The sequence below is a fragment of the Urocampus carinirostris genome, chromosome 9 (genome assembly GCF_059441175.1).
Source record: "Urocampus carinirostris isolate Australia breed hairy pipefish chromosome 9, RoL_Ucar_1.0, whole genome shotgun sequence".
NCBI classification, from domain to species: Eukaryota; Metazoa; Chordata; class Actinopteri; order Syngnathiformes; family Syngnathidae; genus Urocampus; species Urocampus carinirostris.
The window spans coordinates 40,901,300-40,928,354 of record NC_142357.1 but is presented as its reverse complement, the minus strand read 5'-3'; the positions used below and the strand labels follow the sequence as shown (position 1 = coordinate 40,928,354).

The 27,055-nt window shown below is 40.5% G+C and overlaps 1 protein-coding gene across 2 annotated transcripts in view; it reads right to left on the bottom strand.

Annotated features, from left to right (window-relative positions):
• Nucleotides 1–27,055, bottom strand: part of pdgfrb (platelet-derived growth factor receptor, beta polypeptide) — a 117,009-nt gene that overhangs the window by 15,185 nt on the left and 74,769 nt on the right. For both annotated transcript variants that reach the window (XM_088343889.1, XM_088343888.1), the window contains exons 8-18: nt 25,424–25,539; nt 22,865–22,988; nt 22,592–22,803; nt 15,414–15,508; nt 13,128–13,260; nt 10,125–10,229; nt 9,949–10,059; nt 8,641–8,797; nt 8,406–8,566; nt 5,913–6,025; nt 4,159–4,281 (exon numbers count right to left, since the gene is read on the bottom strand). In XM_088343889.1, coding sequence (XP_088200015.1) covers nt 4,159–4,281; nt 5,913–6,025; nt 8,406–8,566; nt 8,641–8,797; nt 9,949–10,059; nt 10,125–10,229; nt 13,128–13,260; nt 15,414–15,508; nt 22,592–22,803; nt 22,865–22,988; nt 25,424–25,539 — 1,450 coding nt within the window. The remainder of the gene's footprint in view (nt 1–4,158; nt 4,282–5,912; nt 6,026–8,405; nt 8,567–8,640; nt 8,798–9,948; nt 10,060–10,124; nt 10,230–13,127; nt 13,261–15,413; nt 15,509–22,591; nt 22,804–22,864; nt 22,989–25,423; nt 25,540–27,055) is intronic.

The following is a 27,055-nucleotide window of genomic DNA, read 5'->3' as shown; positions in this document are numbered from 1 at the left end:
CCCTGTCCCTTTCGCACTTTTCTCTCTCTCTCTCTTGCTTCTCCCTTCTCTCTCTCTTGCTTCTCCCTTCTCTCTTTCTCTTCTTCTGTTTTCCCTCATTCTCTATTTCCCTATTTCTCTTTGGATTTCTTTCTTTCCCTCTCTCACTATTTCTATTTCATCTCTTTTGCTTCTCACATTCTCCCTCCCTGTCCCTTTCTCTCTTTTCTCTCTCTCTCTTGCTTCTCCCTTCTCTCCTTCTCCCATTCCCTCTTTTTCTTCTTCTGATTTCCCTTCTCTCTTTTTTCTCTTTCTATTTCTCTTTGGATTTCTTTCTTTCCCTTCTTTTGTTTTTCACATTCTCTATCTCTCTCTCTCTCCCACCCCATTTCTCTCTCTCGCTCTCTTCCCCCTTTCTCTCTTTGTCCCACCCTCTCTCCTTCTCTCTCCCTCTTTTTCTCTTATTTCTTTCTCTCTAATCTACTAGACCGGCCACGAGAAAATACGCAACGAAATATATGACAAAGTACGTAACAAAATACAGGACGAATTACACAACAAACAAAAAATACGCAAGAAAATATATGAGAAATTGCTTTTACGTATGACGTGATATAAGTATGACATCCATCCCTCCCTCGAAATGGCGGGAGGGGGTCCTCCGTAGCGCTGGGAAGGGATAATGGCTTATCGTGCGTGGCAAATCCCCCGTGAAACGGTCCCCCCCCTGACACCACAATGCGGGAACTGTACTGGAGTAGTCACCGGACGGCCATCGAACAAGAGCATCTTTAAAGCGGGCCGGAAAGGCCCTTCCCCTATCATGTGCCGCCACGGAGGCTCGCAGGGTTTCCGTCTTGACCGCAAACCGGAGATAATGGGTACTGATGCACCGAGACCGAATACTTCTTCCCATCCGTCTTTGAAATATTCCCCCCTCCCCGTCTTTGTGTACCAGTGTGTCCGTTTTATCTCCGTAAGCTCTATTTGTTGCCGTTATTTTTGTCGAAACTGAACTGCACCCGTGCGACCGTGATCCGTTATCCCCGATCGCATATTGCTGCAGGTAGGGACCCGGCCGAGAGCATTTCAGTCGAGCCCGGTGGGTTTTTATGTGCCATTGTTGTATTCCCGCCCAAAATAAACTGCACTCGGGTGACCGGGATCCATTATCCCTGAGGACCGGCACAGAGCACTTTTATCCAACCTGGCCATCATTTCCTCCTTAAACGTCTTTTAAATATTTTTCAATCCCCCTGTCCTGATGTCCAGTGTTTTTGACCCAGTGTGTTTATTTTAAGCATTGTAGGGTCTGGCAGCTCTATTATTTATACTTTCCTCTAAACTGAACTGCACTTGTGTGGCCCAATCGCATATTGCTGCAAGTGAAGACCCAGCCGAGTACATTTCAGTCGAGTCCGATGGGCTTTTATATGCTGTATTTGTTTTTCCCCACAAAATGAACTGCACCTGTGCCGCCATGATCCATTATTTCTGAGGAGCAGGAGAAAGCAGGTTTGTGCAGTCTGGCGCCTTTTTTTTTGCTGTCATTGTATTTTCATATAAGATGAACTGCACTTGTGCGGCCGTGATCCATTATTCCTGACAACCAGGAAAAAACACATTTGTACAGGCTGGTGACCTTGTTTGTTGTAGTTATTGTATTAACATCTAAAATGAATTGCACTTGTGCAGCCGTGATCCGTTATTCCTGTGGACCAGGAGAAGGCACTTTTATCCAGCTTGGCACCTTTCTTTTGCCGTTGCTGTATTTACATCTAAAACAAACAGCACTTGTGTGGCCATGATCCATTATCCCGTAGGGACCCAGCCAAGTGCATTTCATTTGATCCCAGGGTTTTTTTATTTGCTGTTGTTGCATTTCTACCCAATATGAACTGCACTCATGCGGTCATGATCCATTATACATGAGAGCCAGGAAAAAACATTTGTACAGGCTGGAGACTTTTTTGTTGTGGCTATTGTATTAACATCTAAAATGAACTGCACTTGTGCGGCCGTGATCCATTATTCCTGAGGACCAGGAGAAAGCACTTTAGTCCATCCGGACGACTTTCCATTGCCGTCACTGTATTTCCGTGTAAAATGAACTGCACTTGTGTGGCCGTGATCCATTTTCGCTGAAGACCAGGAGAAAGCACTTTAATGCAGCCTGCTGACTTTTTTTGTCCGTTATTGTATTTCCATCTAAAATGAACTGCACTCATTAGATGTAATTCATCATCCCTGAGGACCAGCAGAGAGCAATTTTGTGCAGCCTGGCTACTTTTTTCTTGCTGTTATTTCCTCCTAAAATGAACTGCACTCGTGAAGTTGTGAGCCATTATCCCCAATTCCAAATTGTTGCAAGTGGAGAGCGGCAGAAGACAATTTAGTCCGGAGTTGTGTTGTACTGCCCTGCTTGAAATGAAATGCAAAATTGTGACCGTGAGCCGTTATCCCTGGTCAATTATTGCTGAGAGCAGCAAAAATATTATTATATTATTAATTTATTCAACATGATCATTTAAAGGGACACTGTGTAATTCTGAGTGCCTATTAGTGGTACATGAATACTAGGCAAAAATAATTTCCACAGAATAATCATAAGTCAAGACATTTTTGTTTCTTTTGTGTAGAGCACAGGTGTCAAACAGGCGGCCCGCGGGCCAGATCAGGCCCGCTGAGGGATTGAATCCGGCCCGCGAGACAACAACCAGAGAAGCGCAAGAGGAAAACAAGCCGCAGGTTGAAATAGGTCAACTTGATGTTGCCAAAGCCAAGTGCCTCGAACAAAGACACTGTACTTGTATTTATTCCCCTCTCTCTCTCTCTCTCTCTCTCTCTCTCTCTTTCTTTTCCACCCCTTTTCTCCCACTCTGTCTCTGTCTCTTTCACTCTCTGTGTCTCTCTTTTTCTCTTCCTTTGTTGCTCTTTGTCTCTTTCTCTCTCTGAGTCTTTTCACCTCTTTTGCTCTAACTTCCTTTTTCCCTTTGTCTCTTTTCTCTTTCTCTCTTCATACCCTTTGCGCTTTCTTTTCTCTTTTCTCCCCTTCTGTCTTTCTATTTCTCTTTGAATTTCTTTCTTCCTCTCCTTTTCTTTTACCGCTCTCTCACGACTTTTTATCTTTTGTTTCTCACGCTCTCTCCCTCTCTCCCTTTTTCTTTCTTTGTCCCGCCGTCTCTCTCCTTTTCCCTCCCTCTTTCTCTTATTTCTTGATCTCTCTTTTTCTTTCTTGACTTGCTGCCCTGTGGCACACGCCACAGGGTCCCTTATAACAAATACTAACAAGGTCAGGGACAGCCATTACCACCCTAAACAAGCACAGAAAACTGTAAAAAACCTGTGCAATACAATTGTTTTACTATTTAAATTTTTATTTTTGATTTTTACTTTTTCACAATGTAGCTGCTCATGTCATTGCACTATTTTCTGATGCACGTACAATTGTATATATTATCCCTCCTAATATTATTATCAATTTCATCTTAATTTCTCTTACATGTATAACCTGGAGGTCTAAATATAGTCGAAGCCAAAGCTCTTGTTGGTAATAGGAATGAGTGGAGAGGTGTTGTAAAAGTATTGGGGCGGCAGGAGCTCAGGAGGTAGAGCGTTCGTCTTGGGATCAAGGGATCCCAGTTCGAATCCCGGCTTGTCCGTGTTATATGTCGAAGTGTCCTTGGGTAAGACACTGAACCCCTAATACCCCCAATAAGCAGGTTAGCGTCTTACATGGCTGCAATACAAGGCCGCTATTGGGAAATGTGAAGCACACTGTAAAGCGCTTTGGGAAGTCATTGACTTGAAAAGCGCTATAGAAATGCAGATCATTTCATTTCATTTCATTTCTCTTTAATATTCTAGTCCGGCCCCCGACAGAATGTTTCTTCTATCGTGTGGCCCCCGAGTTACAATGAGTTTGACAACCCTGATATAGAGGTATGCCTACCATGTTCGTCTGGAAACTTGCTGCTACGCTGTGCCCTGCGGCACTGGTTTTCCTTCAATACAGTGCCATCTAGTGGCCAAATATCACACACATTTCTTTAAGCTTTAAACAGCAACACGAAACGGGATTCCTTTTTCGAAAATATGTCCGACGGACATTTTGAATTTGAAAAAAAGTGGGAAACTAGAGTGGGGATAAGCCAGTTGTCGTACTGCTAGCGTACTCACGCTGCCTTTGGAGATGTAGTTGGAGTCGTGCATGATGTCTCGGGCCAGTCCGAAATCGCAGATCTTCACCAGTTTGCCTTCGCAGATCAGAACGTTCCTGGCGGCCAGGTCGCGATGCACGCACTGAAATCAAACACGGGAAGTAAGTTTACTATTTAGCCGTTAGCATTTAGTTGAAGTTCACCAAAAGGAATTACTTGCTAGCTATTGAGCTAAACGATAGCCTCCTCTCTAGCTAGCTATGTAGTTTTTAGTTTTCCATCGGGCTATTTATTTGGCTTTTATCTCTTTTAGCTAGCGATCTAGCCACCTTTTAGCTTTCAGCTAGCTACCTTTTTGGCTTTTTAGCAAGCTATCTAGCTAGCTTTATACGTTTTTTGCATGACTTGACTTGACTTGACTTGAATTTTTCCTTTTCCTTGATAATCTAACTAAATGTTGTCCTCCTTTCTAGCTATATATTTAGTTTTGAGATTTCTATCTGGTTATTTAGTTGGATTTTACTCTTTCAGCTAGCTATCTGGCTACCTTTTAGCTTTATAGCTAGCTATCTTTCTACGTTTTTGGCTCTTTAGCAAGCTATCCAGCTAGATTTACACATTTTTTTGCACGCTATACATTTTTTTGGGATGATCATCAAGCTAAATTTGGGCCTCCTTTCTAGCTAGCAATGTAGTTTTGAGCTATCTATTGGGCTATTTAGTTGACTTTTTACTCTTTCAGCTAGCTATCTGGTTACCTTTTACCTTTGTAGCTAGCTATCTTTCTACCTTTTTGGCTATTTAACAAACAATTTAGCTTGCTTTATACATTTTTTACATGCTATCCAGGTATCATTTTATTTGTTTTTGCTAGTTATCATGCTAAATTTTGACCTCCTTTCTAGCTAGCTACCTAGCTTTGTTTTGAGCTTTCTATCTGGCTATTTAGTTGGATTTTACTCTTTCAGCTAGCTGTATGGCTACCTCTTAACTTGTAGCTAGCTATCTTTCTACCTTTTTGGCTATTTAACAAGCTATCTAGCTAGCTTTATACATTTTTGCACGCTATCTAGGTTACACTTGATCTATTTTTGCTATTATCAGGCTAAATGTTGCTCTTCATTCTAGCCAGCTATGTAGTTTTTAGCTTTCTATCTGGCTATTTAGTTGGCTTTACTCTTTTAGCTAGCAATCTGGCTACTGTTTAGCTTTTAGCTAGCTAACTTTCTACCTTTTTGGCTATTTAGGAAGCTATCTAGATAGCTTCATACATTTTCTGCATGCTATCTATGTCACATTTTACCTTTTTTGCTAGTTATCAGGCTAAATGTCGGCCTCCTTTCTAGTTAGCTATCTGGTTTTGACCCTTCTATTAGGCTAAACCAAAAAAGGAAAATGGAGAACCAATAAGAAAAAGAGCGAGAAAAAAAGTAAAAATCTAGGAGAACAAGAAACAAAAGAAGAAAAAAAAAGAAAAAAAAATGTAATTAAAAAAAAAATGTTTAGGTCCAATTGATCAGAATATTTCATTCATTGTCTGCACCGCTTATTCTCACTAGGATCGCAGGGGTTGCAGTCTTTAGTTCTTTGTCTTTTTTTTAGCACTACATACTTCTAGTATCAATAGAAGGAATTCCACACTGGTTGGGGCCCTTTGGTGAAAGGAACTTTATCAGACCGCAACACTCCCTGTGCATCCACCCGTTACTCCACTCAACCAGCTCAAGTCAGGCAACAGCAAAAGTATATCAAATAAATGTATCAGTGTCCTACATTCTTGGAGGCCAGGAACTCCATGCCCTTGGCCACTTGGAAGCTGAAACCCAGCAGGTCTTCGAAGGTGAGTTTGGGAGAGTCACTGATGACCAAGTCCAGTCCGCCACCCGCTAAACAAGAGAAGAGGGATTTGTAAGAAGCGTTTCAATAGTGTGTATGTGTGCAAGCATTTCACTAGTGTAAAAAGTGTTCTTAAATTAAATGTGAAAATGTCTCTGGTAACATGTTTCAGTAGTGTCTTATTGTATCCATTACTATGCATTGCAGTCCTATGCGTATGCAAGTGTTTCAGTAGTTTATGAGACTCTTTCAGTGGTTTGTGAGAGCCTTTGTGTATTTACAAATTTCATAAATGAATGTCAATTGCATCATAATAGAGTGAGTGTTTATTGGCGCAGGCGTTTCCTTAGTGTGGGAGTATGTGTAATAATTGCAGTTGTGTATTTTTTTTTCGGGAGTAGGACTCATGAGGCCAAAACGTTTCAGTAGTGTGGGTGAGAATGTGTCACATACATGTAATGTTTCTGGTGTGTGCGTGTGAGCATATGTTCAAGCATAGGTGTTAAATGGGCGGCCGGCGGGCCAGAACAGGCCCACCAATGGTTTAAATCCGGCCCGCAAGACAACAGGGAGAGAAGCGCAAGAGGAAAATGAGCTGTGGTTTTAAATATTTCCACCCGATGTCACCCAAGCCAGTTAACACTTGCAAAACAATTGTGGTATTATTTCTCCATTTCTCTCTGACTCACTTCTTTTTTTTATTTATTCCTCTTTTTCTTTCTCCTGTTCAACCTCTCTATCGCTCTCTTTTTCTCTTTTCTCTATTTCTCTCCCACTCTCTAACTTTCTTTTTCTCTGTCTTGCGCTCTTTCTATTTTCTCTCTCAGATTTACACTTTAATTCTCTTTCTTTCTATTTTTCTCTTTCTTTCTCACCCTCTTTCTTTCCTTTTTTGACCTCTCTCTCTCTCTCTCTCTCTCTCTCTCTCACCTCACTGTCTTTTTCTCCTGCTGACTCTTTTTCTTTCTGTCGTTTCACTTCTCTTATTCTTTTTATCTTTCTCTTTTTTCACTTTTTTTTCTCTCTATTTTCATTTCCCCCTTCTCCATTCATATCTCTCTCTCTTTCTCTCACTGTTACTCTGTCTGCCTTGTTCTCCCTATCTGTTTATCGCTCTCTCTTTCCCTCCCTCTCTTTCTCTCCCTCTCTCTTTCTCTTAAACTTACTAGTCCGGCCCCCGTGAGATTTTTTTATAGCATTTGTGGCCCCCAGCTAAAATGAGTTTGACACCCCTGTGTTAAGGGTAATATAAAATACTATGACAGGAACATATTCCTGAGGGAATCATAGTGATATGTAGTGTGTGTACGTCAGCAGTTGTGTCAAAGTAGCTTGGACCAGTTTGTGAGAGTATTGAGGGCGAAAGAGTTTGGTAAAACCTTTTGAAAGAGTAGAAATAATTCAGGAGTGTCTTTATGAAGCGATCACAGTATTATGGATGTGATCGGGTTTCAGTAGTGCGTGAGTGAGCAACATTTTTTATTTTGAGAGAGTCTCAGTCATAAAAACTAATGTGACAGAGCTTGGTAATAGTGTTCAAGAGAGGGGGGGAATAATTCAGCAGCGTCTGAATTATTGATTGTGTTTCAGTAGTGTGTGTGAGCACACTGTAAATCATTATGAGGTGAAAAAGGTTTTGACTTTGTGACAAGTCTTGGTCAGAAAAAAGTGTGTGAGAGAGCTTTGAAAAAGTTTCGAGAGAAGAGAAAGAATTCTGCAGTGGCTGCATGAGGTTATCATAGTATTGTGTTTGAAATTGTTTTTCAGTAGTGTGTGAGTAAGCAACAATGTAAATCATTAGGTGCCGTGGACAATTTATAGGTGATGACAAAGCCTAGAAACAGTTTCGAGAGAGGAGGAAGAATTCTGCAGTGTCTGTATGCGGTTATCATAGTATTGCGTTTGTAATCATCTTTCAGTAGTGTTTGAATGAGCAATAGTGTAAAACATCAAGTAAAGTGGACCATTTTCAAGTCTCCGTCCCAAAATTAGCCTCTGAAAGAGTTTTATAATCAATTTCAAAAGTGGAGAAAGAATTCAGTAGTGTCTGTATGCGGTGATCATAGTATTGCGTTTGTAATAATCTTTCAGTAGTGTTTGACTGAGCAATAGTGTAAAACATCAAGTAACGTGGACCATTTTAAGTTCGTGTCCCAAAAATTAGCCTCTGAGAGAGTTTACTGATTGTTTTCGAGAGAGGAGAAATAATTCAGTAGTGTCTGTATGCGGTTATGATAGTATTGCGTTTGTAATCATCTTTCAGTAGTGTTTGACGGAGCAACAGTGTAAAACATCAAGTAACGTGGACAATATTGAGTTTGAGACAAGTCTAGGTCCAAAAATTAGCGTTTGAGAGAGTTTTGTGATCGTTTTCGAGAGAGGAGAAAGAATTCAGTAGTGTCTGTAGGAGTATTTCAGTAGTTGTCACACCTTGCTCCTGGTAGAGGTCCTGCTGGTAGGCGGACTCGTACGGGGACGGCTGGATGTCGGCGTACTTGACGGACTCCCCCTGTTCCTGCATGGGGACGTAGAGGGAGGGCTCGTCCCTGCACATATCCATGTAGCCCCCGTCGCTCCCGAAGGACACGTATCTGAAGTGAAAGTCACAGAGGACGCCTTTTGTCGGACCCGTCGTCATGGAAACCCAACATTCCCTTTCCCTTACCCCTTCCCCTGACTTATGGGACTGCTCCCCCTGGAGATCGGGCGGACTTCGTCGGGGTTTTTCTCGGCAAAGTGCTGCAGGAAGGTGTGCTTGTTCCGGTGCAGGTAGTCCACCAAGTCCCCGTGGCGACAGTACTCGGTCACCAGGTACAGAGGACCTGATTGGTCGATGGAAGGGGGGGAGGAAGAGTTATACAAAAAAAAAATTCTCACAGGACAGGACTAGTCGATTAAAGAGAAAGGGGGAAAGCAAGAAAGGAGAGGGAGAAAAGGATAAAAAGAAAGAGAATAAGAGAGAGAAAGAAACGAGAGAGAGGGAACAAAAAACTAGAGTAGGAGAGAAAGAACGTGAGAGCAAGAAAAGGGTGAGAGAGAGAGCAGAAGAGAGAAAAAGAAAAAGGTAAGAAGATAGAGAAAAGGGCAAAAAGAAAAAAAGAGAGAGAAATAGAGAGAGAGAACAAAAGAAATAAAGGAACACAAAGAAAATAGGAAAAAGAGAACAATAAAACAAGAGAATAAGAGAGAGGGAAAAAAGGAGTGAAGAAGAAAGATAGAATGACAGAAAGAAAAAGAGATGGAGAGATCAAGAGAAAGAGGGCATAAGAGAAAGAGAGAGAGATTGAGAGAGAGAGACAGAGAGCACAATAACTAAAGAAACCTAGGAAGAAAACAAGGAAGAGGAGATTAGACGTGGTCAGGATCAAAAAACAGGTCGAAAACGGGACAGGAGAGCAAAAAAAGTGGTCGGGATCGGAAACAAGTCGTAAGCCAGGAGAGTAGACGCGGTCAGCATCAAAAAACGGGTAGAAACCGGGACAGGAGAGCAAAAAACGTAGTCGGAAACGAGCCGAAAGCCAGGAGAGGAGAGTAGAAGTGGCCAGGATAAAAAAAACGGGTGGAAGCCGGGAAACAGACGGGAGCAAAAACAGGTGGGAGTCAGGGTCAAAAAAAGGCTTGCCTAGTGTTAACTGAGGTTCGCAGACAAACTGACAACCGGTGACAGAAAGGAGTGGGTTTAAATAGGTACAGGGAGCCAATCAGAGTCCGAGGCAGTTGGTGCCACATCGGTAATCATGACAATTTGGTTTAATTATAAATTTTAATTGTAATGTTTTTTTAAATTGTAAGGAAATGTATGACATTTGAATTGAATATATTTTGTTTTTAATTTGTTTAAAGTTTTCAAGAATGTTAGTTCATTACTATAACTAATGTCCTAAGAATTCATTCATTCACTCATTCATCAAATCACACACGCCAAAGGAATGCATTATTTTTTCATACGTCGATCAAATTTAGCTTCACCCACCATGCTTGGTGCAGGCCCCCAGCAAGTTGACCACATTGAGATGAGGACCCAAGTGACTCATGATCTTCAACTCCGACATCAGCGCTTGGGTCTCGCTCCTCCGGGCGGTGGCTAGCAGAAATGGGAGACGGTTTCACAAAAGCCCAATCCGGCGGAGAAACATTTGCAGTTCTTACATTTCAGCATTTTGACGGCCACTTTGGTGCTGGAACTGGAATGGGCCAGACCGTAAGCCGTGGCCTCCACCACCCTGCCGAAAGCTCCGGAACCCAGGGTGCGGCCTAGGGTACCAAACACAACGTCACTACTAAAAAACAGCTATTTCAAATGAATGCTAGAAAAAGTACTAAAAAGATGGATTAGGTATTAGGTCCTCTTATTACCATGGGTGCGCCGGCGACCCATGATTTTTCCATTAAAATTGAAGACTTTTAAAGTGTTTTGGACAATTTTACAGACCCATTTTTACATATTACCTATGTATTTTTTTTTTATTGTTGTTGACTATGTCTCGGGGCAGCACGGCGGTGCAGTGGTTAGCGCGTGTGCAGCACAGTTCTGAGGTCACGATCGAACCTACTGTGCGGAGTTTGCATGTTCTCCCCGTGCTTGCGTGGTTTCCTCCGGGCACTCTGGTTTCCTCCCATATTCCAAAAACATGCATGTCAGGTTGATTGGCTTAACCAAATTGTTCTTAGGTGTGAATGAGCGAATGAGTTGTAGTTGTCTGTGTGCCCTGCGACTGTCTGGCAACCAGTTCAGAGTGTCCCCTGCCCACTGCCCGAAGATAGCTGGGATGGGCTCCAGCACCCCCGCGACCCTACTGAGGATAAGCGGTGCAAATAATGGATGGTGAATGGACGGACTATGTTTTGTCTATTGTTACTGAAGTTATATACTATTTTATACGCTGTTTTATTCCACTTATACTCAGAAATACTTTGTTTCACCTCAGCCTTGAGTACATTTCTTTAGACGGGTGTCGAAACCGCATTTCCTTTGGAATATGTCTTTGTAATTCTGTTTGTGTAGATAACAATGATTCAATGGAATTCACTTAATAAATACTTTAAGAAAATAAATCTGCCCCCCGTGTGGAAAAGACTGTCTCTTGTCAATATGTTCCCATTAAGAAACGAGCATGCATTGTTAGGAGAATAAAGTTTGTGTTTGGTTAATAGAGTCAGATAACTCATCCGAACAATTTGGTAAACGCTATATTTGTAATATAGTTTTTTTCCCTAACAATATATATATATATATATATATATATTTATTATTATTTTTTTTTTTTTACCTCACCTGCAAAACAGATGATAAATGTCAGTCTCACACGACACCATTTAATTGTTGTCTTTAAGGATGATTCGTTGAGCAAGTCTCATTAAATCACGTGAGGTCCCTTTAACATTTCAATACAAAATAACATTTCCATCAATTGGTACTTTTCAAGAACCAATTAACAAAAAAAAAACCATAACTGTACCTTCCAAAACAACCCACCTTGTGTTAATTGGTATCCAAATATACAAATTAACATCACAGTACACTCTTAGACTAGCATAACATAGCATAGCTCACCCAAAGCCCTATTTGTTGCTTATGCTAACCGTTAGCATAACAGCTAATGACTAACTCTTACTATTTCACTATTCATAAACTTTACAGACATCACAAACAACCTTTACAAACATATTTTCACATATTATCATCCTCCCAGTAAGTGTGTTCCCTATATATACATCTCACCCGCAAAATAGATGATAAAATGTCAGTTTCACACGACGCCGTTTAATTGTTAGCATTAAGGATGATTGATTGAGCAAGTCTCGCTAAATCTCGTGAGATACCGTGAGACTTGGCCTTTCTCTGACCTGTGAGATTTTGCCACCTAGTGGTGATATACTGGTACTTCACTTACTTATATGGATTAAACAACATAAAAATCCAAAAATATAACATTTTAACGAGTCAGCAACCCTGACATTGGTTATTATGCACTATTCTTATTATCCTGATATTCTTTTTCATACGTTTCTCTTGAAAGTCTTTATGTTACATATTTGACCCTGGATTGCCATGTCTAATCTCAATGTCACAATTGCATACCATCGGATGCAACGGGAATCGAACCCAGAAGGCGGGGAGGAGAGGGCTACTTCCGATCCTCTATCTGGACCACAGGTGTCAAACAAGCGGCCCGCGGGCCAAATCAGGCCCGCTAAGGGATTGAATCCGGCCCGCGAGACAACGCTCAGAGAAGAGCAAGAGAAAAACAAGCTGCAGGTTGAAATAGGTCCACTTTATGTTGCCAAAGCCAGGTGCCTCCAACAAATACACTGTACTTGTATTTATTCCTCTCTCTCACACTCTCCCTCTCTCTTTTCCACCATTTGTTCCCACTCTCTGTCTCTGTCTCTTTTTCTCTCTCTCTCTCTCTCTCTCTCTCTTTCTCTCTCTCTCTCTCTGTCTTTTCCACACCTTTTCTCCCACTCTGTCTCTGTCTCTTTCACTCTCTGTGTCTCTCTATTTCTCCCCCTTCCTTTTTTCCTTTTCTCTCTTTTCTCTTTCTCTCTTCCTACCCTTCGCGCTTTCCTTTCTCTTTTCTCTCCTTCTGTCTTTCTATTTCTCTTTGGATTTCTTTCTTCCATTCCCTTTCTTTTCCCCCTCTCTCACGACCTTTTATCTTTTGTTTCTCACGCTCTCTCCCTCTCATTTTCTTTCTTTGTCCCGCCCTCTCTCCTTTTCCCTCCCTCTTTCTCTTATTTCTTTATCTCTTTTTCTTTCTCTTTAATCTACTAGTCCGGCCCCCGACAGAATGTTTGTTCTATCGTGTGGCCCCAGAGTTCAAATGAGTTTGACACCCCTTCCAGATTCTAGACCACTAGTTGATTTGATGAGCGTTCAGTTGCATTCGAGAACGGATCAATCCCATTTCAATTCATTTCAATGGGAAAACATGATTCGGTTTACGACAATTTCAGTATACGACGTTATATTTGTAAGTAGAGGTACCACTGTATTAGAAAAGAATATCACAAAATTCTGAGGTATGCACCTTGTAGACCTGAACCTGACCTAGAACGCGCAAACTACGGTAGTATAACAATATGAAGCTAGAACAAAATTTCTTAGGATCGGGACACACTTACCCTTCCTTAGCAAGGAGTGGAACTCACCTAGTACTAGGTTGTCCCGGGGCATCTCCCAGGTCAGGTCGTAGGGTAAGTGGATAGGGTCCACGTAGATGTACTCGTGACCGTCCTGGCTCACCGACTCGATCACCTTCCAGCGGATTTCGTAGCGAGGTTTCTGATCGCAAAAAAAAAGGACCGGGGACCTCTTTACGATGCGCTTCACACTTACCCGTTCACACACACACTCACACACCGATAGCCATGCATATCAGGAGTATTAGGGGTTCAGTGTCTTGCCCGAGGACACTGTGACATTTAACTAAGAAGAGACGGGAATCGAACCTGCGACTGCACTTCCACCTGAGTATTATTCTGGTATTACTGTAGTTTTATTCTTGTAGTATTTCCACAGTATATTTTTGTAGTATTTCTCTAGTATTTTGTTGCATTTTTTTTTCATACATATCAAGTATTTTTTGTAGTATTACGATAATTTTATGATTTTTATATTTTTGGAGTATTGCTGTAATATCATTTTTTAGTATTTTTGGAGTATTTTGTTTGTATTATTTTTTAGTATTTTTGTTGTATTGCAGTAGTATAATTTTTGTAGTATTTCTGTTGTATTTTGTTGTAGAATTTTTACTGTACATATCGAGTATTTTTGTAGGATTACCATAGTTTTATTATTTCTGTATTTTAGGAGTATTGTTGTAGTATCCCTTTTTTAGTATTTTTTGAGTATTTCTTTGGTATTGTTTTTTAGTATTTTTGTAGTATTGCAGTAGTATAATTTTTGTAGTATTTCTGTTGTATTTTGGGGTATTTCTATAGTAGAATTTTTGGTGTATGTATATGTAGTATTTTTGTAGAACAGGATTACTGCAGTTTTATTTTTTGCATTATTTTTGTCGTATTTCCATAGAAGACGTTTTGTAGTATTGCTGTAGTTATAATTCTCTGGTAGTATTCTCCAGTAGTGTATAGTTTTACATAGTGGTATTTTTGTTGTATTTCCACAGTAGATTTTTGTAGTATTCCTTTGTATTTTGTTGTATTTCGGTAGTAGAAGTTTTATTGTACATCTCGAGTATTTTTTGTAGTATTACCATAGTTTTATAATTTTTGTATTTTATTGCTGTAGTAGCATTTTTTAAGTATTTTTGGAGTAATTCCGTTGTATTATTTCTTACTGTTGTGGTAGTATTGCAGTGGTATAATTGTTGTAGTATTTCTGTTGTATTTTCTGGTATTTTTATAGTAGAATTTTGGTATATATAGATATGTCGTATTTTTGTAGAACAGGATTACTGTATGTTTATTTTTGCATTATTTTTGATCGTATTTTCATAGTAGACTTCTTGTACTATTGCTGTAGTTATAATTCTCTGGTAGTATTCTCTAGTAGTTATTATTATCATATGGTGGTATTTTTGACGTATTTCCAAGCCAGTATTTTAGTAGTATTTTTGTAGAATATGTGTATTATTCCCAAAGAAATATTTTTTGTCATATTTATTTAGTATTTTTGTGATATTACTGTGGATGTATTTTTTTGTATATTTGTATTCTGCTATCGGATTTTGGTAGTATTTTGATAGTAGTATTTTTGTAGTATTACTGTAGTATTATAATTGTTGTATTTTTGTAATATTCCTGGAGAAGTTTTTTGTAGCATTTCTGTGGAAGTTTTGTTGTATTCTGGTTGATTTTTGTATGAATTTATATGATACTTTTGTAGTATTGCAGTAGTTTTAGAGTTTTAGCATTTTGTATTCCTGTTTTTTAGTATTGTTGTAGTATTTCTGATGTATTTTGTAGTATCTTTTCGTTGTATATCTGTAGTATTTTTGTGGAACAGTTTTAGTGTAGTTTTATTTTTAAATTATTTTTGTTATATTTCCATAGTAGTATTTTTGTCATATTGTATTAATAATACAATAATAGTCAATACTAAAATAATAATTATTTGAGTATTTTTGCAATATTAATATAGTTGACATAAAATAGATAGATAGATGTCTGGATAGATAGATAGATAGATAGATAGATAGGTAGATAGATAGATAGATAGATAGATAGATAGATAGATAGATAGATAGATAGATAGATAGATAGATAGATAGATAGATAGATAGATAGATAGATAGATAGATAGATAGATGTCTCGATAGATGTCTAGATAGATAGATAGATGTCTAGATGTCTAGATAGATAGATAGATAGATAGAGAGAGAGAGAGAGAAAGAGAAATTAGGTCTAAATTAAACGCTCTAGGGGGCCCCCTAGTGGCCGCTTAGTTCGCTCATGCCCTGCTCTGTGTCTCACCTTCCTCCACACAGCGATGAGGATGATAATGGAGAGGACGATGATGATCACCAAAGCCAGGACTGCTGCCAACACTGCCACCTGGGAGAATAGAGCTGCAACATACAAGCTAGCTTTAATACTCTTTAGCATATCTTTGATTACCTACAAGTACAATTACTTTTTTTACACAGTAATCCCTTATTTCCCTGCAATATGCAGAAAGCCAAAAAGTAACCCCCTACCCCTTTTTTAACACGTGTTGTGACCGCCCATTTTCTCAACAATAGTCGACCTGGAATAATGGATCACAGCTGCACGGGTTCTGGTCATCTTAAGTACAAAGTCAAGAAGAACAAAGGAAATAGTCGATCGGGGATAAGAAATTGTGGCAGTCGGCACATTTTCTGACAAAAGTGCCCCTTATTAGTCTCCGCTCGCTGCAATATTGGATTGGGGATAATGGATCAGAGTCGCCCGAGTGCAATTTATTCTAGGCGGAAAGAAAAGCAAATAAAGAGCCGCTAGGCCTGACCAAAAAAAAGTGATCTTTGCCAGTCTTTGCCCACACAAATATGCAATCTGGGATAATGGATTGCAGCAGCACGAGTGGCGTTCATTTAAGGTGGAAATAACAGGGAAAAAAAGCTGCCAGGCCCCAACAAACGTGAGCTCTGCCATTTTTACTAGCAGCGGTGTACAACTGGTGATAATGGATCAAGGCCGCACCAGTGCAGTCCAGATTAGGCTAAAAAAACGGCATATGGAGAGTTTCCAGGTCCTTTATTGCTGCGTTATGCGATCGGGGTGCAGTTCATTTTAAGCGGAAATAAGAGCGAGAAAAATCATTGCCCGGTCCAACATAAGTGCGCTTTGCTGTTACTCGTTCACTGCAACACGTGATCGGGAATAATGGATTGCAGCTGCATGAGTGCAGTTCACTTATTGATGGACAGAACAACATAAAAGAGGTGGCAATTTTCTTGTTCTGCTGGCAGATAAGCTTTTTCATTTGAATTGATATTCGTCATATTATACTCAGTTTTTAAGGTTTAATTGTTAGGGCCTCCTTCCTCCTCCTACCACCAGAGGGCCCCAACCGGGGTTTGAACTGGACGCAGGTGACAAATCGCCGCACAATTATCTTTCAACCTTTCAAATAACATTTGGATCTGCACTTCTTGTCCGGTCATTTTCTTTTTTCACATTTATTTTCCATCGTCAAGATCGCCATCATCTTTTCCAATGCCATCATATATTTATGAAGTTTGGTTTTTGTTTCTGATTCTGACACTATTTTTGTCGTTTTTGGCCGTTCTCTTGTTACTTTGTTGATGATTTTGTTATTAAATGCCATTTGTTTTAAGCATTTTTTTCTGCTTCCACTGCAAAATCACAAGACTAATAATAACAAAAAATGCAAAAGAGGAAATAGGATTATATATTGAATGTCAATAGTTTTAGAAAGTTGTCGAAACAATGATACTTTTCCACCCCAAAACAATTCAATTTGACTTATTGCCGCACCAGTAAAATGTCTACAAGTCATTAGTTTTTTTAAACGTATAGAGTTTAATCTATAGTTGTACTTTTAGCAGTCACAAATTTTACCCAAAGCCACCTAGTGTAATATTTGACCACTAGATGGCACTGTTGTCCCATACACCCACAAGCAACTACACGGCAGACAATCATGGCGGCGACTTTAAGCTCGAGATTCCACTATGAAAAAGAAATACTAATTTCTCATCTCATCTCATCTCATCAGCTCCACCGCTTATCCTCAGTAGGGTCGCGGGGATGCTGGAGCCCATCCCAGCAATCACCGGGCAGTGGGCAGGGGACACCCTGGACTGGTTGCCAGCCAATCGCACTAATTTCTCGATTTAAAAAAAAAAAAATTCAACATTGGTAGATAGTTCATGTTTTTTTGCCTAAAATTAATATCAATGTTATTTTTTACCGGATGAAAGTTTTTTTTTCCCCGCTAACTATTACACAATGTCCCTCCAACAATGAACCATTTACAAGGTGAGTTAAGTTATTGCGAATACAAAACCGCACAAAAACATACGTAAAAACGCACAAAAACGTGAGAAAACACACCCAAAAATATACATAAACACACAAACTGTACCTAAACACACAAAACGTAAGGAAATTCACACTTTAATGTATGTAAATACACACAAAAATGTACGTAAACACACACACACAAAAAAGTGTGTAAAAACACACAAAAACATACGTAAACACGGACAAAAACATACGTAAACACACAAACCAAATGTAAGCGCATAAAAATACACACAAATACGTACGAAAATACACTCAATACATACACACGCACAAAAATTGTATGTAAAAACACACAAAAACATACGTAAACACAGACAAAAACATACGTAAATGCACACAAAAATTGTATGTAAAAATGGACAAAAACATACGTAAATACACACAAAAACGTACATAAACACACAAACCAAATGTAACCGCATAAAAATACACACAAATACGTATGAAAATACATTCAAAAACATACATAAACACACACAAAAATCGTACGTAAAAACGCACAAAAAGTATGTAAATACACACAATAATGTACATAAAAACACACAAAAACATACGTAAACACGCACAAAAATTGTATGTAAAAACGGACAAAAACGTACGTAAACACACAAGCCATACGTAAACACATAATACACACCAATATGTATGAAAATACATAAAAAAACGTACGTAAACACGCACAAAAATTGTATGTAAAAACACACAAAAACATACGTAAATGCACACGATCACGGACGTAAACACACAAACCATACGTAACCGCATAAAAATACACACAAATACACACAAATACGTATGAAAATACATTCAAAAACATACGTAAACACGCACAAAAATCGTACGTAAAAACGCGCAAAAAGTATGTAAATACACACAATAATGTACGTAAAAACACACAAAAACAGACGTAAACACGCACAAAAATTGTATGCAAAAACGGACAAAAAAGTACATAAACAAGAACCTAAATGTGAGAAAACACACCCAAAAACGTACGTAAAACACACAAACGTAAACATATAAAACATAAGGAAATAAACACATTAACGTATGAAACACACACAAAAACATACGTAAACACACAAACAGTACATAAACACATGAAAATACACACAAATATGCGTGAAAAAACATCCAAAAATGGACGTAAACACGCACAAAAATATGCAAAAACGCACAAAAAAAATATGTAAATGCACACAAAAACGTACATAAACACATAAAAATGCACTCCAATGTGTATGAAAATACATACAAAAACTTACTCAAACACGCACAAAAATTGTACGTAAAACGCACAAAAACGTGAGAAAACACACCCAAAAACTGTACGTAAACTTATAAAACCTAAGAAAATACATACATACATTAACGTATGTAAATACACACAAAAACGTATGTAAACACACACAAAAATGTATGTAAACACACAAACCGTACCTAAACACATAAAACGTCAGGAAACACACACAAAAAAGTAGGTAAAAACACACTAAAACATACGCAAACACACAAAAACATACGTAAACACACAAACAGTACAAAAACACATCAAAAACACGCACAAGAGAGTATGTAAAAACACACAAAAACATGCGTAAACACGGACAAAAACGTACAAAAACAAGAACAAAAACGTGAGAAAACACACCCAAAAACGTACGTAAACACACAAACTGCACCTAATCACATAAAACGTAAGGAAATACCCACAAAAACGCATGTAAACACACACAAAAACGTAGGTAAACACACAGCACATGTGATCACTAGATGGCACTGTATTGTCCAATGTGAGTAAAACCCAGTGAGCACACGGTAGCAGCAAGCAGCAGACAAACATGGCGGCGCCCTAAGTCGTAAAAAAAAAAAAAAAAAAAAAAAAACACGCTCCTCGACTTATGATTCTAAAAACGAATATTGGTACGCTAGTTCAAGTATTCAGATCAACGTTTTGTCTTTTCTTTTACCAAATAAAAGTTGATGGGTGGGCAGCACGGCGGCGCAGTGGTTAGCGCCTGTGCGGCACAGTTCTGAGGTCGTGGGAACCTCCTGCGTGGGTTCAAATCCAGCTCCAGACTTCCTGTGCGGAGTTTGTATGTTCTCCTTGTGCTTGCATGGGTTTCCTCCGGGCACTCCGGTTTCCTCCCACATTCCAAAGACATGCATTTCAGGTCCAAATTGTCCCTAGGTGTGACTGAGCGAGTTGTCTGTCCCTGTGTGCCCTGCGATTGGCTGGCAACCAGTTCAGGGTGTCCCCTGCCCACTGCCCCCAGATAGCTGGGATGGGCTCCAGCACCCCCGTGACCCTACTGAGGATAAGCGGTGCAGCTGATGAGATGAGAAGTTGATGGGTACCACTAGGGCAGGGGTGTCAAAGTCATTTGAACTCGGGGGCCACACCATAGAAAAAACATTCTGTCGGGGGCCGGATGAGTAGATTCAAGAGAAAGAAAAAGAGATAAAGAAAAAACAGAAAGAGGGATGGGAAAAGGAGAGAGGGTGGGAAGAAGAAAGAAAAAGAGGGAGAGAGCGTGAGAAACACAAGAGACAAAAAGTCATGAGAGAGGGGGAAAAGAAAGGGAAAGGAAGAAAGAAATCCAAAGAGAAATAGAAAGACAGAGAAAAGAGAAAAGAGAGCGCCAAGGGTAGGAAGAGAGAAAGAGAAAAGAGAGAACAGGAAAAAAGGAAGTTAGAGCAAATGAAGTTAAAAAGACACAGAGAGAGAGAGAGAGAGAGAGAGAGAGAGAAAGAGAGAGACACAGAAAGCGAATGAGAAAGAGACAGTGGGAGAAAAGGGGTGGAAGAGAGAGAGAGAGAGGGAGAGAGAGAGAGAAACAGACAAAGAGCAACAAAGGAAGAGAAAAAGAGGACACAGAAAGTGAATGAGAAAGAGAGAGTGGGAGAAAAGGGGTGGAAGAGAGAGAGAGAGAGAGAGAGAGAGAGAAGGAGAGAGAGAGAGAGAGAGAGAAACAGACAAAGAGCAACAAAGGAAGAGAAAAAGAGAGACACAGAAAGTGAATGAGAAAGAGAGAGTGGGAGAAACGGGGTGGAAGAGAGGTAGAGAGAGTGACAGAGAGAGTGTCAGAGAGAGTGACAGAGAGAGAGAGAAAAAGAGCAACAAAGGAAGAGAAAAAGAGAGACACAGAAAGTGAATGAGGAAGAGAGAGTGGGAGAAAAGGGGTGGAAGAGAGAGAGAGAGAAAGAGAGAGAGACAAAGAGCAACAAAGGAAGAGAAAAAGAGAGACACAGAAAGTGAATGAGAAAGAGAAAGAGAAAGAGAAAGAGAAAGAGAAAGAGAAAGAGAGAGAGAGAGAGAAATAAATACAAGTACAGCGTCTTTGTTGGAGGCACCTGGCTTTGGCAACATCAGGTGGACCTATTTGAAGCTGCAGCTTGTTTTTCTCTTGCGCTTCTCTGAGTGTTGTCTAGCGGGCCGGAGTCAATCCCTTAGCGGGCCGCCTGTTTGACACCCGTGCACTAGGGGGCACTCAATATTACACGAGTACAGAGCGGATACGTCACATCGGCCATTAAACGAGTTCAAGAACGCGAGGCAGACATTTAGGAGGCAAATATTTACAACTTGAAAGTGAATACTTGAGAAAGACGTCTCTAAAAGTTTTCCAAAATCGTCCTTGAAACTTTTAGCTGCAGCCTGCCAAGAGTTTATTTAGCCCCTGCTCATTTTATGACACCTTTTCTTTTTCAAGATTTATGACGGAAAAAGTCAACTGCTTTTAGTGAACCCGTGTCAAAGCTCTCCCATACAAGATACAGGAGTCTCAAACGCGGGCCCGGGGGCCGATCGTGGCCTATGGTTTGAGGCCATCGAATCGTGGTTCATAAAGATACCAGCTATGAATACCGGTACCCAAAATTCCTATGCCTTTGCTAAAGGAATAAAAGAAAACGGGACTAAAATCATTTCGAAAGGAGTGTATGTAATATTTAGCACCATCTAGTGCACGGGTGTCAAACAGGCGGCCCGGTGAGGAAAGCACAAGAGAAAAATGAGCTGCCGGTTGAAATATGTCACTTGATGTTGCCGAAGCCAGGCGCCTCTCACAAACGCTGTACTTGAATATCTTTCTTTTTCTCTTTCTCTCTCTCAATCTCTCTTCCTCCCTTTTTCCTCTCACTTTCTCTCTCTCTCTTTCACTCACTCCGTCTCTCTTTTTCTTTCTTTGTTCCTCTGTCTCTTTCTCTATCTGTGTATTTTTACCTTCTTTTGCTCTCTTTTCCTTTTTTCCTGTCTTTTCTCTCTCTCTCTCTTGCGTCCCCCTCCTCTTTCTGCCCTCTCTCTTTCTCTCTTTTTATTTCTATTTGGATTTCTTTTTTTTATCTATTTCTTTCCCCCTTTTTTACTATTTCTCTTTTTATCTCTCTTGTTTCTAATATTCTGTCTCTCTCTTTCTCCCTTTCTCTCTTTCTTTGTCCCACCTTCTCAGTTTTTCTCTCCTTTTCTTTCTCTCTCTCTCCTTTTCTTTCTCTCTCTCTCCTTTTAATTCTTCTCAATCTACTAGTCTTTCTTTCTCTCTTTCTTTCTTTCTTTCCTTGTCCCCATCTTTCCTTTTCTTTCTTTCTTTCCTTCCTTGTCCCCATCTTTCCTTTTCTTTCTTTCTTTCCTTCCTTGTCCCCATCTTTCCCCTATCTCTCTCTCTCTCTCTTTCTCTACCTCTGTACCTATCTCTCTCTCTCTGGTTCTTTAGTAAAGGGACAGTGTGTAAAACACTATTATTCAGTAAAAAATGATTTGAAAACCAGGCATGGGACTTTAGTAAATCTGTGTACAGTACTCAGACATTTTGCTTGGGTGAATCCTCCGTGCATAGGAACATAGTGCCACCTGGTGGTTATTTGAGTCACTGATCTGATCTAAATAAAAGAAACGAGGTGTCTGAGACACATACAATACTTACGTGGAGGGGATTCGAGTGACTGCTTCAATGTAGCCTAATGTAGCGGAGTAAGAGTACAGTTTCTTCTTTACAAATCCACTCAAGCAAAAAGTATAATGATTTCAAAATACTCCCAAAAGTTACTCAAGTAAATGTAGTTTGCTACTACTCAAGTTTACTGTTCTGAAAGGTTTATGGATGAAAATGCATGCCACGTACTGCTGGACACCAGTTTGACGTCCCTCCTGTCCATTTTCCCGTCCGGGTTTTTGGTCTCGCAGCGAACGGTGACCTGTTGGGGCTTGCGGAAGGTGAGCCGACTCCACACCTGAGCGGTTTTTGGTCCCTGGCCGTGGCTGACGTTGGTCTGGATGCTCAGGACGTCTTCTTCCTCCGTCAGCGGTTGCCAGATGCTGGTTTTGTTATCGCACCTGCGGAGTCATCCGGGTTTACGTCCCGTCTTTGGGTTCGGGTTCTGCTTTTGGGACTCACTTGAGCATGCTGTCGCAGCTGTACCACTGTATGGTGGGGGTAGGGACCCCCTCCGCCAGACAGGTCACTAGGTGTCTCTTCCCGGGGAGGTGGTGGTCCGTCAGGTCTTTGATTTGAGGAGGAACTACGTAGACGAAGGCGCAGATTAATTGATCGTAACATATTTGCATATAATTTACTATCCAATCAAATTGCCATCTTTATATTCTTTTTAATACATACTAACAGAGCAATAGTTCTAGTATCTTTATTTATCTTGAAATAACTAATTCATGGATCAAGTAGTAGATCCGCCATCATCTCTAACCTTAAACCTTAAATCCCTCACCCCAAACTCTAGTTTTATCCCTAAACCTAACCCCTGAAGGATTTTATACATTTGACTACAAAGGATTTTATACGATTGAATACAAGTTACATTTATTGAGTTTAATGCAAGTCATTCACTGACTGGGCTTTAGTTCAATGACAGTTCACACTGTTCCAAATGCTAAGGAATTTTGATAACAGGACTCTGACGCAAGACGGCAGGCGTTGTTTTGAGAAGCCCCACGTTGGGCTTCCTTGGCACGCCCATGGGAGTAGCCGGCACACCATCTTGCGGGGAGACGTGGGCCGATAAGAGAAAGCTAAAGGACTTCAGAAGAGGGTTGCCCAGAGACTCCAACGACACTAATTCTGCCGTTTTCGATGGAGTACACTTAGTTATATGGTTAATGAAATGAAATCTGCCCCCGTGTGAAAATGTCGGCATTCCTGTTCATCTTTTCCCTCAAGAAACGAGCGCGCGCATTGTTGGTGAATGTAGGTTGTGTTTGGTTAATGGAGTCAGAGAACTCATTCCAACAATTTGGTAAACACTAAAATTTGGATATTTAATTCCAAACACCCCTAATCTTAATCCTAACCCTTAACCCTAACACTCCTAACCTTAGTTCTCAAACCCTAGATCTCCAACCAGAACCCTTAGCCAAACTCAAAACATAACCCTAATTTTTAACCTTCAAATACGCTAACCAGTTAACTAAAAATTCCTCTAACTAACCCCAGATTTATCCCTAACTCCCATTATCCCTTTATTCTATATTCCTAACCCTAATTCCGCTAACCCTACATTTTTAATATCAACCCTAACAATAAAGCTCTAACCCTACTCTTTATCTTAACCCAAAATCTAACCCTAATCTTAGCACTAGCCCAGGGGCGGGCAAATCCGGTCCTCTGGGGCCACATGTCCTCCATGTTGTTCAGAGTTTTAATCCTCCAATACTGGTGATTACAATAATCATCATCAAACCTGACCCTAATCTTAACCCAGACCCCCCTAACCCTAAATCTGTAATCATAAATTTCAAACCCCAAACCTTGACCTAATCTTAACCCTAAACCCACAAACCCCAAACCCTAACTCCGCTAACCTCAACTCTGAAAATGTAACCCTTACCTGGACTCTAGAATTTACCCTCATCTTAACCCCAACCCTGCTAATCCTCTAACTCTTAACCCCCAACAATAAAGATTTACCTTAACCCTAATCTTAACCCTAAACCCACAAATCCCAAACCCTAACTCCGCTAACCTCAACCTTAATCCTAAAAATTTAACCCTTACTTGGACCCTAGAATTTACCCTAATCTTAACCCCAACCCTGGTAATCCCCTAACTCTTAACCCTCGATGCTAAATCTTTACCTTAACCCTAATCTTAACCCAAAACCCACAAATCTCAAACCCTAACTCCGCTAACCTCAACCTTAATCCTAAATATCTAACCCTTACCTGGACCCTAGAATTTACCCTAATCTTAACCCCAACCCTGGTAATCCCCTAACTCTTAACCCCCGACGCTAAATCTTTACCTTAACCCTAATCTTAACCCAAAACCCACAAATCTCAAACCCTAACTCCGCTAACCTCAACCTTAATCCTAAAAATGTAACCTTTACCTGACCCCTAGAATTTACCCTAATCTTAACCCCAACCCTGCTAATCCCCTAACTCTTAACCCCTAACGCTTAATCTTTACCTTAACCCTAATCTTAACCCAAATCCAATACCTTTAAAAGGCTGTTAGGGGCACCAATATGGATATCTAACTGCCTTGGACTCTGATTGGCTCCCTGTCCCTAGTTAAACCCACTCCTTTCTGTCACCTGTTGTCAGTCCGTCTGCAAACCTCAATTTACACTAGGCAAGCTTTTTTTTTTACCCTGACTCCCACCTATTTTTTGCTCCTGTCTGTCCCCCGTCTTCGACCTGTTTTTGATCCTGATCACGTTTACTCTCCCGTCCTGGCTTTTGACATTTTTTGTCCCCGACCACGTCTTCTCTCCTTTCCTGGTTTACGACTCGCTTCCGACCCTGACCAGGTTTTTGCTCTCCTGTCCTGGCTACTGACCCGTTTTTTTCGTCCCACTTCCGCGTTCAGAGCGACCTTTCTTCCAATAAAACTGTGAGAAATGTAACGCAAGTGGGTCCCGTCTCCGTTCTAGTCTTGACATATCTAGTATCGTTACTCTTTTTATATCCATTCTCATTGGGCGGATTCTTCCCATGTCACCTTGGACTTCCAGGTCAAAGGTAACCTGCTTGGTGTCATCTCCATTGGTAACCTTGGCAACGTAGAGGCCCTTCTGCTCCGGCCTCACTCGCACCAACGTCAAGATGCTCACATATCTAAGAGAAAGAAATACAGATCTCGTCACGGGGAGACCGGACCAGAACAGAGAGAGGAGGCAGGAAGGGAGAACTCAATTGCGTTGACGATCAAAACTTTTATTTGGCAAAATAAAAGTCGTCCAAAACTCGGGGACAAGACAGAACAAACAGGCTTTAACTAAATACGTGCAAACACAGGTTTCTTCCGACTCAAACAAAACAGGACAGAGCAAAACAGAACGGGAAATGCAGACAGAAAATGCAAAACAGAAAATGCAATGAGCCAGCACCCGCAAAACCCAAAACCCCCCTTAAGTAGCAGACGCGCAAATTAGGGGATCTGCTTCAGCTGTTGCCCAGGGGGCGGGGCCAGCCGGTTGCCACGGCGACCACGCTGGACACGACAGATCTTGAAAAATATTCTCCTCGTAGAACATACAAAAATGATTCGCACGAAATGATGGAATCTATAACTTGCGGGGACGTAGTAACTTTAAGATACGACCGTTGAGAACCACCAGGAAAAGTATGTGTGTGTCTGCATGTGGAGTTAAACTTTGGAACAATGTCCAAATACTCACCTGTTCAAATCCAGATACAAAAAAAACAATATTGGAAAATTACAGAAAAGAAGAAAATGGCTACTGAATGATATAGCAAGTGGAAGATGCAATCAACATTATTATGATGATATTATTATAAGATTAATAACAATTATTATAATCATAATCTCATCTCATCTCATTAGCTACACCGTTTATCCTCAGTAGGGTCGCGGGGGTGCTGGAGCCCATCCCAGCAATCATCGGTCAGTGGGCAGGGGACACCCTGAACTGGTTGCCAGCCAATCGCAGGGCACACGGGGACAGACAACCCACTCGCTCATTCACACCTAGGGACATTTTGGTTGAGCCAATCAACCTGACATGAATGTTTTTGGAACGTGGGAGGAAACCGGAGTGCCCGGAGGAAACCCACGCAAGCACGGGGAGAACATACAAACTCCGCACAGGAAGTCTGGAGCTGGATTTGAACCCACGACGGGTTCCCATGACATGAACTGTGCCGCACAAGCGCTAACCACTGCGCCGCCGTGCTGCGGGTTGAACATATTGTGACAACGAAATTGGATGTGGCACTCCAGGTTCACATCAACAGTGAGGATAAAAGAAAACAAAGAAGATAAAGGTTATAATTGACACAATATTTACACAAGAAATGTGGGCATGTAGGGCGTTACGTACAGTTTTGGGATCGTTGAATAGAATAGAATCTACCTTTATTGTCATTGTTACAAAATGGGTTAACATATTGTGACAAGGAAATTGGGCATGACACTCCAGTTTCACACATTCACAATGAGGTAAAAAAAGCCAAGAAGATAAAGGAGCAGAGAAGATAAGGTTATAAATGATGAACTATATGTCTAATATTATTGCTATAGCTAAAAAAATATATATTATATAACTGTCACCATCATACCAGCTCAGTAGCCTAGATGGTAAGGCGCCCGCTTTGAGACTGGGAGGTCGGT